The following is a 15,396-nucleotide window of genomic DNA, read 5'->3' as shown; positions in this document are numbered from 1 at the left end:
ATAATAATAAAAATACCTTCAAACACTACGCTATTTTTGTTAATCAACATGATTTGCAAACTTCCGGCTTTTTCACTTCATACATCAATCCCCTTCTTTACCAGTTCATTAATCAATTCCCTTCCAGAGTTGCAAGAAACAAATGATGCTTTCCCACCACATGGAATCAGATTACACAGCAAGCCACCACCAAAATATTTATATATAAAAACATGGAAGAAGCTGCAGACTCAGCTGATACATAATGAGAACAATTCTATCACATCAATGGCAGATTACTTTAATGGGAGAGCAAAAAGCCTTTCAATGAACATACAGTTAAGGAGCTGCAGTGCAGCACATGGCATTGACAAGCACTGTCGAGAACGAACCTAGCAAGAGGAGGAGAAGAGATGATTCTTGTAGCATCATAGCCAAGCCCACAGACCACATTCAATCTGCGAGAGAAAAACAGATGCCCAGTCGACTCATCGACTCAAACAAACTCCCCCAAAAGCTTCTCTCCATCTCAAACCTATACATGGCCCTTTTGTCTCTCTATCAATGAAGGGGGCTACACACTTTCGTTCTGCCTGTTGCTCTCAAAACATGAGGGAATTCCATCAGCAAGCTTCACAAATGCAGAGCGTAGACGGGCTACTGATCAGGAGGAAATCCCAATAGGAGAATGCATAACCCACCCCTTCAGATTCTTAGGTAGTAGAGCATTGCCATAAAGCCGTTCACAGATTGGGCATGACATGGTTGATGAATCCACATTTCCTTTCACACTCCCTCTGCTGCGAGTGTGCGAAGCCTTGTTCGAATCTAGCTGACAAAGTCCATTCCCCACATGCAAAAAACACATTTCATGAAACCCAATAAATATTCAGAATCACTACACCTCCAAGAACAACGCAATTTCATTTACATTTCACTAGCAAAAACTAAAATCACTGCGGACCTAAGGTTTTCATCTTCACTAGTTCTACTCTTCTTCAGATGATAAAAGGAGGCACTCCGATCTTCCAAAAGCATTGTCAATGTCCATAAGCCATACCAAATGATCAATAGTTCAGGAGGCACTTACGTATACACAGCCTTTCCCACATCAAGAGTACATGTATAGAAAGCAACATGAAGATATAACGCCATACAGCAAGCTTTGAGCACAATGTAAGTAGTCCAAGATAAGATCATACATATCATTAAGCACACAATTTGAGTAGTCCGAGATTGGTACATAAAGCATTGAGAACACTTCGAGCATTCCAAAATTGTGCGGGACTTGTGGCTTATACATTGTTTTTGTACAATAGATTTTGTGATTACATGATCCAAAAACTGTGGGCACAGCAAACCCACCCATGCAGAGAAGGGAGATCAAGTTCCCAGGCAGGCCAGAATTGTGCCTCAGAGCGAGCAATGTAAGTCTTTGAGATGGTTCACAACCTGTAACATCGTAGGTCGCTTGAAGGGGTCTTCAGAAGTGCAGGAGATGGCTATGTGAAGCACCTGTAGCATCTGGGACTTCCAAGGCCCCTTCGAGACAACAGGGTCCAATACATCCTGAGCCTGGCCAAGGTACACCATGTGTTTCACCCAATCAGCAAGGTTCCCACTCTCAAGGTCTTTGAAGTCTGGGCCTGTGGGCTCCTTGCCCGTTAGCAGCTCCATCAGCACCACCCCAAAGCTGAAGACATCACCCCGCCTGGTGGCCCTCCAGCTCTGCCCATACTCTGGAGGAATGTAACCAAATGTGCCCGCAATGTGAGTGGTGACATGGGAATCGCTTGCACTGATCAGCCTAGCTAGCCCAAAGTCTGCCACCCTGGGCTCGAAAGTAGCATCAAGCAAGATGTTGCTGGATTTCATATCCCTGTGTATCACATGCGGGATGAAGCCATGGTGAAGAAAGGCCAGCCCCCGAGCTGAGCCCATGGCGATTCTCATGCGCTTTGGCCAGTCTAGAGCTTCTATAGCATCTGCTTTGTTGCGAAGCCAAAGGTCCAAGCTACCATTCTCCATGTACTCATACACCAGCAGCTTCTCCTCTGCAAATGAGCAGTAGCCCAGTAGAGGGACAAGGTTCCTGTGCCTTAGTTTGCCTAGTGTCTCCATCTCTGCAAGGAACTCCCTATTGCCTTGCTGCGTGCTGCCATAGCCAAGCTTTTTGATGGCCACGCTTCGCCCATCTGGCAAAGTTGCCTTGTAAACTGTCCCAAAGCCACCATCTCCTATGATGTTGGTCTTGCTGAAGTTGTTGGTGGCCAGCAAAAGGTCAGCAAGCGTCAACCTTACAAGAGGTTGTGCAAACATGGCAACATTGATGCTCAGCGGCTCCTTCGACTTGTTAGAAACAAGACAGCTTGCAGAGTCCAGAGACCTGTTGAGTTTGGTGGTCTCCGACACTTTGGTGGACAAAGTATCCTGTTTCAACATCTTCCACTTAATGAGCACAAACAGCAAAGAGAGAAACGCTGTGATCGTCCCTACAGTTATGCCAAAGATAGCTCCCCTGCTCAACAAAGATCCTTGAAAACTTTGGGGACAGTTAACATGAACCACACTCCCACAAGTCCCCGAGCCCTTATGGAGCTGCACAGAAGCATTCCCACAACTGCCAGCAGCAGAAAGCTCTCCAACAAGTGTATTTTCAGAGACATTGAAGTACACTAGGTCTGGCAAGTTGCAAAAGCGGGGGGAAACCTCTCCTGTTAGATGGTTGTTGGACAGGTCCAGATATGTTAACTGAGTAAGCTTGGTTAGAGCAGAGGGTATCTCACCCACAAAATCATTGCTATGAAGATCCAAAAAGGAGAGGCCTGAAAGGTTTCCCAAGCTGCTAGGAAGAGGTCCACTGAAAAGGTTGTTGCTAAGATCAAGGATCTGCATCTCATGCCAGATTGCACTTTCAGAGAGCATGTTGGAGATACCACCAGTGAGCTGATTGTTCTCAAGGTGCACCTCCACAATAGAGATCAATCTCTGGAAAGATGGCGGCAGACCACCTCCAAGTCTGTTGCTGCTGAGGTCCAACTGAGTCAGACCTGTAAGGCCTCCAAGAGCATCTGGAATAGGGCCCAACAGCAGATTTGTTGTTAAATTTAGCAACACCAGACTGGCAATGCTGCCCAACTGCGGCGGTATGTTGCCAGTCAACTGATTATATCCCAATGCAAGGCCCTGCAATTTAGACAGCTGTCCAAGTTGAAGAGGAATTTCTCCCGACAGCAGATTGCTGGAGAGATCCAGCTTGACAAGGTCAGAAAGCTTAGAAATATTTGTTGGTATACTACCTGTGAGATGATTTTCATACAACAGGAGATCAACAACAACAATACACTCTCCAATCTGGCCAGGAATGACCCCCGACAAAAAATTACGTGACAGGTCGAGCAGACCGAAATGCTGAATAAAAATGCTGTCTGGTATGGTGCCCACCTGAAAATCTTGGCACATTTCTGGGGGTATGGAACCAGTAAAACGGTTCTCAGATAACACCAGGATACCCAACAGTCTCAGCTTGCCTAACTCTGCTGGGATGGAGCCGCTGAGATTGTTGCTGCCCAGATCAAGAGTGGTGAGCTTAGCACAGTTGAAAAGCTCCACAGGAATGGCACCAGTAAATTGATTACCGTTGAGGGAGAGGACTGACAAATTTTTCAACATCTGGATTTCAGGGGGGAGAGGTCCTTCCAAACGATTGCCATCCAGATGCAGGTCTTCTAGTGCCTGCATGTGTGCAATGCTAGGGGACAAAGTTCCCTCCAGATCATTGCTACCAGCGTAGAAAGCAAGCAATGTGGTGAGGTTCCAAAGAGCATCTGGGATCTTACCATGGAGATTGTTGTTTCCAAGCATCAAGCTGAGCAGAGGTAGCCCCGAAAGATAGTCAGGTATGCCACCAGACAGCTCATTCCCTTCCAGCTCCAGTGTGCTGAGCCGGACACAACCTCTGAATGCGTCCTGCAGAGTACCTGAGAATGTGTTCTGGTTGAGGGCTATGGTGGTCAGTTTCCTGGCCTTACAAAGCTCCGCGGGGATGCTCCCGGAGAGCTTGTTACTGCCAAGGTAAAGCTCTCGGAGAGAAGAACAGTTGCCAAGCTCCTTAGGGATTTCACCAGACAGCTGATTATACCCAAGGTTCAGAGTATCCAGCTCTAACAGCTGGCCCAGAGAAGCAGGGATGGGACCTGTAAGGCCGTTCTTCTCAAGTGACAGGGTAGTGAGAGATGAGAGCTTCCCCAGTTGCTCTGGGAGAGGACCCAACAAGTTGTTGAAAGAAACCTCCATGACCTGGAGCTTGGAGCAGTTGCCGAGCTCGCGGGGTATTGGGCCGGTGAGTCTGTTCTTGTGGATGATGAGAAAGCCCAGGTCTGCCACATCACCCAGGGAGCTCGGAATGGAGCCCGAGAGTGCATTGCCGGAGAGGTCAAGGGAGACCAGCGCGTGCAGCTTGCCCATGTTTTCAGGCAATGGACCCAAGAGCTCGTTGCTGCGGGCAGAGCACTCCACAAGGTTGGCAAGGTTCCAAAGGTTAGGAGGCAGGGTGCCTGTGAAGGCGTTGTTGTCTAACCACAGGTGGGTTAGGCTAGACAAGTTGCCAATGTGAGGCGCAATGGGTCCGCCCAGGGAGTTGTTGCTCAGGTCCAGAGTTTGCAGCAGGGACAGGCCCGAGCCAAGCTCCGTAGGGAAAGGCCCGGACAGGAAATTAAGGCTGAGGTCAAGGTTGGCCAGCCGCCCAAGCCGTGCAAGTGCCGGAGGAATGCCCCCCATTAGGGAGTTGGAGCTGAGGTCCAGATAGTTCAGGCTGTTGGAGAGATTGCTCAGCTGGCTAGGGATGGAACCCGTCAGTGCATTCGCCCCCAAATCAAGCTTTTGCAGGAGCGGAAGAGAGCCCAACTCTGCAGGAAGGTTCCCCGCGAGAAGGTTGCTGCTCAGGCTGACCTCTTTCAAGCTGCTTAGGTTGGCTATGTTGAGAGGAATGATGCCGGAGAGTCGATTAAAGCTCAGGTCCAGATACTCTAGGTCCGCCAGGGCAAAAAGAGGCGCGATGGAGCCCTCCAAGCCCAATCCCCCAAGACCCAGCTGCGAAACCCGGCCTCTGGAATTACAGGAAACACCTCTCCAGCTGCAGAGAGAAGACGAAGAAGAAGAGGGAGAAGCAGAGGGACGTGCCCAATCTGGCAGCAAATCCGGCAGAGCGAGGCCTTGCTTGAAGGCCAAAAGGGCGTCCATGTCGGGGTTCTGAGCGCTCACCATGCCAAAAACGAGGAGGAGAAGCAGCAAAAACAAGCAAAGCCGTGGGCTTGCCATGGGCATGTCTGCAGGGGTTATAGGGAGGCTAAGATTCACCTGGTAGTGCAACGTTCAAGCAAGATTGGTCTGACAATAGGGGGTGGCTGCGATGGATGGCTGCATTCGTCTGTTCCTAAGAAGCAAAAATCGTCCCGTTGAAGAAGCCTAAACCTCCAGCACTCTCTCTCTCTCTCTCTCTCTCTCTCTCTCTGTGTGTGTGTGTGTGGGGAAGACTCAGAACTACGCAGCATTCTTTTCCCTAACTTCTAACTAGGTTCTCTTCCCGCTCTGTTCTCGTTTCTCAAAAATGCTGGCGTTATAGCATGCGCGGGATATCCCTTCAAGGCATCTCTCTCTCTCTCTCTCTCTCTCTCTCTCTCAATATACCTGGTAGGCTGGTGCCCACAGAGACACAGCTCTTTCTCTCTCTCTCGCAATAGGCTGGTACCCACAGAGGCTAGACAGAGCTCTCTCTCTCTCTCTCTCTCTCACCTGAGTACCTACTACCTACCCACAGAAGAGAGACACAGTCCCCAGTGCCCACGTCGCGCTCAAGCCAGGGCAAAGGACTCAGGGGTCTCGTCCTTATGGCTGTTGGTAAAGACCAAAATTAAAGATTTTGGGTCCTTTCTAAATGCTTCTTCAAATGCAAGTGCAATACACATGAATATCTTACAAATGTCGTCTATCTGCTTTCACACTGGTTGTGGACTGCGTACCGTCTCGTCACACTCACAGCGTACGTAATGCTTGTCGTTGTGAGGGAGCCCCGGTGACCGGTCCCCTTCGTTGAACACAACACTTAGACTCCCAGCCCACACGGTGCGAGTGTTAGGGCAAAGAGAGAACCTATAACCTACTCGAACTTTTAAAAATGTGTGCCAAATGAAAGGGAGAAGGAAAAATTATAGGTAACATGTATATATTTAGGAGAAGGAAAAATTATAGGTATATACATACACATATACATACATGTGTGTATGTATATATATACTTTGAAAAATGTGTGCCAAAGGAAAGGGAGAAGGAAAAAAATACATGCATATATGTATATATACATACATACATACATATATACACACATATATATACATACATGTATATATATGTATGTATATATACACACACATATATATACATACACACACACACATACATATATATATATACACACATATACATACATACACACACACACACGTACATACAAATATATATATACATACAACATACATCACACACACACACACACATATATATGTATACACAAATATATACATACATACATACACACACACACACACACATACATACATATACACACATATACATACATACACACACACACACGTACATATAAATATATATATATACATACAACATACATACATGTACATGTACATATATGTATGGATGTATGTATGTATGAATGTGTGTATGTATGTACCACGCATCATAGGGTAAAACAAGAGTCAGGCTACCACTCATGAGGGGATGTGCCAATACAAATTGCATGACTCAAATAGAATTTCAAATGTCGTTTTCCTTAGTCACAATAACTACCCTTGGTGGATTTAGCTCATGCTTCCCAACAATGACTACCTTTTTTTCTGCTAAGAGGTGTTCCAAAGAAACGTTGACCTCAACTTGAAATTCAAATCTACAACTATTTCATTCCAAGGCACACATGGATTCACACTAGAAATCAACAAGGTTACTTGGCCCATGCCTTAAATCAATATCTAAAGTCACTTAAAGAAATCAAGTCACTTTCATTTGTGTGCATGCCGACATTTTATCTACAATTAACACACCTTGACATAGCATCCCAAGGGATTGGAGGTTGCTTCAAGAAGAGCGTGAGTTTCGTGTTAGCAAATCCTCAGCATGATCTTGCTAGTATAGCAGTTGGGCACTTGTTTCGATAGAGTATCACTTGCCTTGTCGTCGTGCATTTCCTCTTCTTACACTCCCTCTTCACCATCTCTAACACTTGTACCATCATTTTAAATGAAGAATTTACAGTTCCATCCTCATCACTAATGGACAAAGAAGGTTGTCCTCTACTTTTACCCCTATTCCTCACTAATGGACAAAGAAGTTTGTCCTCAGCTTTTACCCCTATTCATATCTAGGAACGAAGAAGTTTGTCATCTAGTTTTGTTGCAAAAATATACATAAAATAGTTTTGTTACAAAAATATATAGGGACAAGCCTTGTATAATAGTTTTGTTATAAAAATATACAATTATAGAAATTGAGATCGATTTACTACATCTTGGATAATATAAGTGATTGAATAGAGTAAACAAGTAGGTTTTCCAACTCAATAGACTTAATCCTATAATTGAATAGACTATGCAAGCAAGTTTTCAAACTCTATAAGCTATATAAGAGAAATGGGGACCAAAGCATTGTTACAAAACTATATAATTATTACATTTTTGTATGCATGTGTCTAGGTAGTAAAATGTATGGTCTAGCAAAAAAGTACCTTTTTATACGCATGTATGGTGTAGCAAAAACACTACAAAATTTCAAGATGCTTATATAAATGTAGCATAAAGCATTCCAAAGCGACATACAAAAAAGAAAGATAAAGGTAAGAAAAGTTGTATGTTGCATCCAATGAACAAACATTTTGTTCTCTAGTATAATCCAATTGACTGAAAACTAACCACATTATCATAACTTTGGCATCCATACACATGTATGATGAATTCCTTCTCCATATCCCTCAACATCATGATCAATGAAAGAAAATGTCCCTCTCTACCTTATTTTTTTAGCTGCCCCCAAACACTTGTAACGTTTTTATTGTGATAGCCTCTACATAGACCGACAATGACCTTTATCAAAAATTAATGTACCTTTTTAAGAAGATTCATGAGCACATAGCCTCTACATAGACAGACAATGACCTTTATCAAAAGTTAATGTACCTTTTTAAGAAGATTCATGAGCACATAGCCTCTACATAAATAGACAATGACCTTTGTCGAAAGTTAATGTACTGTTTTAAGAAGATTCATGAGCACTCATACTTTTCATATTTCAATGTCCTCAATAGCCAAAGAAGTACCCACACTTGGATATCACTAATCTTATTTATAGATACAAGCATAGAATGCACACAATCAATAATGACATCAAAATCACAATCACTTATAAGCCAATCATGATCTGTAGGGATGCAGGCACACAAGATTATTGAAGTTCCATGATAAAGCTCTAATATACATCCATTATGAGGACAAAGAAGCTCCAAGGACATAAAAGAGACAAGTCTTTTTATGCCTCCATGCACCTTTTTTCCCATGCATATAATGCTGAGAAGAAGGTAGGTAGTAGGAACATGTAGGCATGGGAAAGACAAGCCTAGAGGCTTTCAAAGCTTGAAGCCTTATTCACACGTGTGGACTTCCTCCCAACTTCTTCAATATATATTCCATATCTTTATCTACCTAAAAAAGGGCAAATAAACATGAGCCTATTAATAAATAAATAAATCTGTGTTTTTTTTTTCATTTTTATACTAAGAAATTTAAACAAATTAACCCAAAAAGGACAAATTTAAGTATCTCCATTGTGAACATGTGTAAAGAACATGACATCCATGGAGTATTCTATAATCCTAAAATACACCTCAAATCCTGAGCACTCCCACTACCCTCCAACTATGCCAGATCAAGAGCGCGATGATAGCCAACCAACTCCGTCCGCCAGTTGATTCATCATTTTTCCATTGTAGAAGGATGTGACATTACCAAAGTGAATGCAAACTCGAGCACAAGCCAAAGTGTGAACATTACATTGTGAGAAGCTAGGACACAAAAAAGAGGAATGCAGATTCAAGAACCAAGAAGCCAACTACATGGGGTCTTCATGGAGCAAAGAGGAGATTCCTAATGACAGACTCTTCTAAAGACCTACATCAACAAACCTCACTACCCCAGCCTATTTTTTCAGTCAACATGTAAAAATATGAGTAAACACCTATCTCATTTTAATTCTATTGTTTCCATCACACCTTACCACCTTAAGTAGCTATGTTGGCACTAAGGGAGGGTGATGACATGCTGTAAACCAAACCTTACTACTTGAGAGTAGGAATCATGCACCCTAGGAGGGTATTGGAGTTATAATCCTTACATCTACCTTACAGTAGCCTAAGAATATGGCACCAAGGGGAGGTGTTGAGAAATATGGTGCCATGGAGCACAAGGAAGGTAGGAAGTGAGTTTAAGAAAGAGCAAGCTACCACATAAGCAAGCTGGAATTATCCCCCCACATGAGCTAACAAAGCCAAGATGTACCCACCTCATATAAAAGGAGTCACTTTCAAGCAATCAAATTAAGCAAGCTCTCAAGTCTTTCTATGAGTACAAGTTTCAATCTTGTAACCTAACTGAACTTGAGTCTAAAGCTTAGTTAGTTCATCTTCTCATCATTGTGACTGCACTTAGGAATCATCCACCTTAGCTTAGGGTTTTGCATCAACTCCTTCGATCATAGCTTCCATAGCCATAGCTTGGGGTGGTGCTGTGTTTCTCAACATTGTAAAAGCTACCTTGTACTCAACTTCAATGCTAGAAGTAGCTACCTTTAGCTGCTTCTTATTGAGACATGATATACATAAATCACCAAGATAAAAAAAAGAAGCCACTAGTGGATACTCGCATGTCACAACATTGAGCCCAATCAGAGTCACTGAAATTATATAGCTGAATGTGCAACCGAATATCACCCCCTTAGCATAGAATAGCCCAAGGAACTCAATGCTCTGTAAGTATGGAAATACTCACTTGGCATATAGCTTGCCAATGCTTACTTCCGGGACTATGCATAAACGTGCTCAATTGGGAGACCCCAAACTAATGCATAGCCTTATATTGCATAGATAGATGAGGCACCCAAGTGATGCATCAAACGGTTCACCAACATCTTAGAGATGGAGCCTAGCAAGATGGAGCCTAGTGAGATGGAACCTAGCACATATCTCCATTGTTGTGTAGCAACAAGCTTATAGTCTTTAAGACTAAACCATGCAAGAAGTCTCTATATACTTCGACTACAACATCACAATACCATTGTCACAGTGCAAAAATTATATGCTTAAATAATAGCCCAAATCTGTCATCTCAAACGACACATGTAATTCAACCTTGAAGACGAAAATCTTCTCCTCATTAGAGCTTGTTGAGCAGCATGTCATCAACATATAAAATGATAGAGCTTTGACTACAACATCACAATACCATTATCACAATGCAAAAATTATATGCTTAAATTGTTGGAATTAGGGTTGCAGGAATGCACACACAACTTCAAGAAGATGAGGAAGCTTGAGCACAACACAGTAGTGTATTATGAGTGCCAAAAATGAAAGATAACAAGCCCTAGAAGATAATGGGCGTATATACAATGCACGGGGGAAAAAACCTCCTAGTGAGGGAAAAAGTGCCCCGGCGGTCCTAAGTGTGTTCACACACATCACTACTATAATATGGTAACAAATCCCCCCTAGAGTGATGCGGTGAACAAGAGCTAGCACTCATGTATAGGGAAGTGTCTAGCTATGTGGACGAATCCACAAAAGGGAGTAAGCCCAAAGCTTTGCGAAAAGCTTCGAACTTCTCACGAGGCAGAGCCTTTGTGAAAAGGTCTGCAAGGTTATCCTGTGTTGGCACATAAGCCAAACTGATCTCTCCTGCAGAGAGTCTCTCCCTGACATAATGGTAGTGCACCTCAATGTGCTTCGTACGAGCATGGAACACTGGGTTCCGCGCAACTGCCAATGCGCTCTGACTGTCAGTGAAGATGGTGGTGGCAGATGGCTGCCCAACACCCAAATCAGCCATAAGGCGTCTGAGCCACACACACTCAACCGTAGCTGTAAAAGCTGCCCTGTACTCAGCTTCACAACTAGAAGTGGCCACAGTAGGCTGCTTCTTGCTCAACCATGATATGCATGAGCTTCCAAGCATGAAGCAAAAACCACTCGTGGACACGCGTGTGTCATAACAACCAGCCCAGTCAGAATCTGAAAAAGCATGTAAATCTGGCGGCAATGATCCCCCCTTGGGATAAAACAACCCAAGATGCCGAGTACCACTCAAATAGCGAAAGATACGCTTCACTGCCTGCCAATGCTTAATGCCTGGGCTATGCATAAATCTGCTCACCTGTGAGACTGCAAACTGAATGTCTGGCCTCGTAATGCATACATAAATGAGGCAACCAACAGCTGTCTGATAGAGTGTGACATCAAAGTGATCTCCAGCATCATGAAGACTCAACTTCAAACCTGTCTCCATTGGAGTAGCAATAGGCTTGCAGTCTTCAAGGCCAAATCTCCGCAACAATGTTTCAATATACTTTGTCTGACACAAAGCAATACCTCCATCACACTGCTTAAATTGTATCCCCAAATAATGATGCAAATGCCCCAAATCTGACATCTCAAAAGAGGCATTCAAATCAGCCTTAAAATCAGCAATATGACTCTCATTTGGTCCTGTGAGCAGCATGTCATCGACATAGAGAGCAATGATTAGATGTACACCATCCACACGTTTAGCATACAAAGTGCTTTCTGTTGGACTATTCTGAAACCCATGTGCAGTCAAATATGCATGTATTTTTTCATACCAAGCTCGTGGAGCTTGCTTTAAACCATATAAAGCCTTTTTTAACCTGCACACTTTGTTTTCCTGCCCTCTTTGAACAAAACCACGAGGCTGCGATACATACACCTCCTCATGCAAATCTCCATTTAAGAACGCAGTCTTTATGTCCAGCTGATGTACATTCCAACCATTATGAGCTGCTAATGCACAGATGCTACGAACAGTGGTCATACGACATGTGGGAGCAAAAGTCTCATCAAAATCAATGCCCTTCTCTTGAGCATAACCTTTTGCAACAAGCCTAGCCTTATGGCGATCCACTGTGCCATCAAGCTTACGCTTCAATTTGTATACCCACTTAGTGCCAATGGCCTTCTTGCCAGGGGGCAAGTCACATAAAGACCATGTACCATTCTTCATAATAGCATCGTATTCTGCTTGCATAGCAGCCATCCAATTTTCTGAACTTTGTGCCTCATCAAATGAAACAGGCTCACTTTCATCGCACATACTAGAAACAGCCAATGCATAACAATCTGACGCATAAGAGGCACCATGAGAGCCAGAACGAGTGCGACTAGACAAAGGGGCATCCAACTTGCTGTCACGCAAAGTCTGCACCAGCCATCTAGGCATATTCCTAGAGCCCTCAATCTCTTGTCTCTCATCCTCAAGTGCATCATGCACATCTGCATCAGATATAGGCTGATCTGTGCCATCATTTAAAACCTGCATAGGCTGAAAAACTGCCTCATGAGGTATTGCACTTGACTGTGCACCACTGAAAAGAGGCAACAATGTATCATAGACATCACGTGAGCTGATATCTGTCTCCTTAGTACATGAAACCAAGGGCTGAACTGCATCTTCCACAAATACAACATCACGGCTAACCAAAATGCGCTTTGTCTGTGGATGATACAAACGATAGCCTTTGCTCTCAGCACTATATCCAACAAAAATACATTTGACAGCTTTGTCATCCAATTTTCTGCGATGTTGCACAGGCACTAATGCATATGCCAGGCAACCAAAAACACGTAAATGGCCAACAGATGGCTTGCGGCTATGCCAAGCCTCATATGGAGTGACAACCTGTAATGCTTTGGTGGGACACCTGTTTAGTACATAAGTGGCACACATGACAGCCTCAAGCCAAAAACCATGTGGTAGACTTTGACTCTTAACCATACATCTTGCCATTTCCATGAGAGACCTGTTTTTTCTCTCAGCCACACCATTTTGCTGTGGTGTATACGGCACTGTACATTGGTGTTTTATCCCACGCTCAGCCAGAAATGCATTAAATTCTGAAGACATATACTCCCCCCCTCGATCTGAACGGAGGGTGCCCATCTTACTTTCTGACACATTTTCAGCCATAACCAAAAACTGTTTGAAGCACAAAAACACTTCGGACTTTGCCTTCAAAGGATATACCCATGCATGCCTGGTAAAATCATCAATGAAAGTCACGAAGTAAAGGTAGTTTCCAAATGATGGAGTTTGCATGGGACCACAAACATCACTGTGAACAAGCTGCAATCTGCGTTCAGCTCTCACTGATCCATCTTTGGGAAAGGAAGCACGCTGCATTTTACCCAATATGCAGCCCTCACAAACGTGCTTGACAGGTGCCTCAAGCTTAGGCAAAGAAGACACCATTTCAGATTTCTGCAGGCGCAGCAAACTTGCAAAATTCAGATGACCAAAACGTGCATGCCACAGTTTTGCATTTGAAATAGCCTGCGTATCCATAATAGCACATGCTGAATCCTCTACACATTTGCCATCCATATTGAGCTTATACAGCCCTCGACATAGTGAACCAGATGCTACAATGATGTCACCACAAGAGAGATCATGAACAGTACATCTGTCATCCACAAATTTTACAACCAAACCTGTTTTGGCAAATGCGGAGACTGACAGCAGATTCTTTTTGATCCCTGGCACATACAATGCATCAAAAAGTGTAAAGGTGTTGCCATTTGCAACATTCAGCACAATCTGTCCAACTCCTTCAATGGGATAAGAGGAGTTATTGGCACAAGTGACAGTATTCCCTGTGGGAGCAGACTCAAGGAAAGTGAATAAACTGCGCTGCGAGGTGATATGCTTAGTGGCACCACTGTCAAAGTACCATACATCTGAATCCACTGCAGACATACATGTGTCATGCAAAGATGGGTCATAACTGCACTGCGCATTGAATGCCCATTCTGTATCTAGCACAACATTAGCAGATTCATTGTTAGAAGGAGAGGCATCTGCAACAGCCATACCAGCCTCTTTCTTCTTAGCCTCTTTCGCAGCCAGCTTAGGACACGCTTTGATGACATGATCATTTCCCTTACAGTACTTGCAAAATGTCTTCTGTTTGTCACCCTTCTTCTCATCTTTGTCTTCCTTCTTTGGTTGCGCAGCATTTGCAGATTTCTGCTTACTAGAAGAAAAGCCAGCTTTACCTTTCCCGCTTCTCTGACTAGCAACGAAAGCTTGATCTGCGACACGCATAATATTCCTGTTTTGCCTTGACTGGTCTTCTTGCAGCAAAACAGAAACTAACTCCTCAAATGATAAGGCATTGGGATTGCCTTTCATCATCAAGCGAAGAGTGGAAGCAAAACCCTGATAAGAATCTGGTAGACCATTCAAAACAGTCTGCACAAGTGAACTGTCTGACAGGATTTCATCTGCAGAAATGAGCTGCTCTTTGAAATCCTTGATCTTTGTCAAAAAGCTATCCATAGAATCACCTTCGTTCATATGCTCACTCTCCAACTGTTTTCGGAGATAAGCAACACGAGCCTCATTTCTTGCCTGATACAATGTGGCAAGTACATCCCAAGCATCCTTAGAAGTCCTGCAGGAGCGAATATGTGGGATAATGGTACGTTTGACAGACAGCGCAATCAAGGCATGAGCCTGCGCATCTCTACCATCCCAACGAATCTGCTCTGCTGAAAGTGGTGGTTCTCGAACAGCTGCTACAGCACTTGTGCCTGCACCATCATCAACAGTACCTGTTTCTGATGTGTTTGCAGCATTCCCAGCCACAATAGGACGTGCATCAATACCCTGCACAATGTTCCATAATCCCTTTGCTACCAATACATGTCGCATCATATATGCCCACAATGGATAGTTGGTGCCATCCAACTTATCCTCAGCAGCCAACATGCGGAACACATCATTGTTGTCAGCCATGGCCAATGACTGTACTACTAGATGTAAATGCTGTCTGTAAGAGGTAAACCTGTATAAAATCGACCTGTGCTATGCAGCACAGCCCAAAACAGACGAATGGGCACCTGTCCTGCAGATTTTAATCTTGACAGAAAATCTGCACAGTAGGACGATTTTGCCTGCGCAGTACTTGGAATGCAAAAACGGAGGGCGAAATGACTTCAGATCAAAATTCTGAAATGACCGAGCCCTTTGGGTTCTCCCACGGCATATACTAACCTGCAGACGCTCGTAAAAC

At 43.9% G+C, this 15,396-nt stretch overlaps 1 protein-coding gene across 1 annotated transcript; it reads right to left on the bottom strand.

Moving 5' to 3' along the window:
- Positions 1 to 1,145: 1,145 nt before the first annotated feature.
- Positions 1,146 to 5,868, bottom strand: LOC147636845 (uncharacterized). The gene has a single exon (XM_086800404.1). The coding sequence runs from the start codon at positions 5,302 to 5,304 to the stop codon at positions 1,393 to 1,395; it is 3,912 nt and encodes a 1,303-aa protein (XP_086656530.1). The 5' UTR covers positions 5,305 to 5,868; the 3' UTR covers positions 1,146 to 1,392.
- Positions 5,869 to 15,396: the final 9,528 nt, after the last annotated feature.

This window comes from Cibotium barometz, chromosome 7 (assembly GCF_041138505.1).
Source record: "Cibotium barometz isolate CiBa-2024 chromosome 7, ASM4113850v1, whole genome shotgun sequence".
NCBI classification, from domain to species: Eukaryota; Viridiplantae; Streptophyta; class Polypodiopsida; order Cyatheales; family Cibotiaceae; genus Cibotium; species Cibotium barometz.
This window is presented reverse-complemented; position numbering and strand designations above follow the sequence as displayed.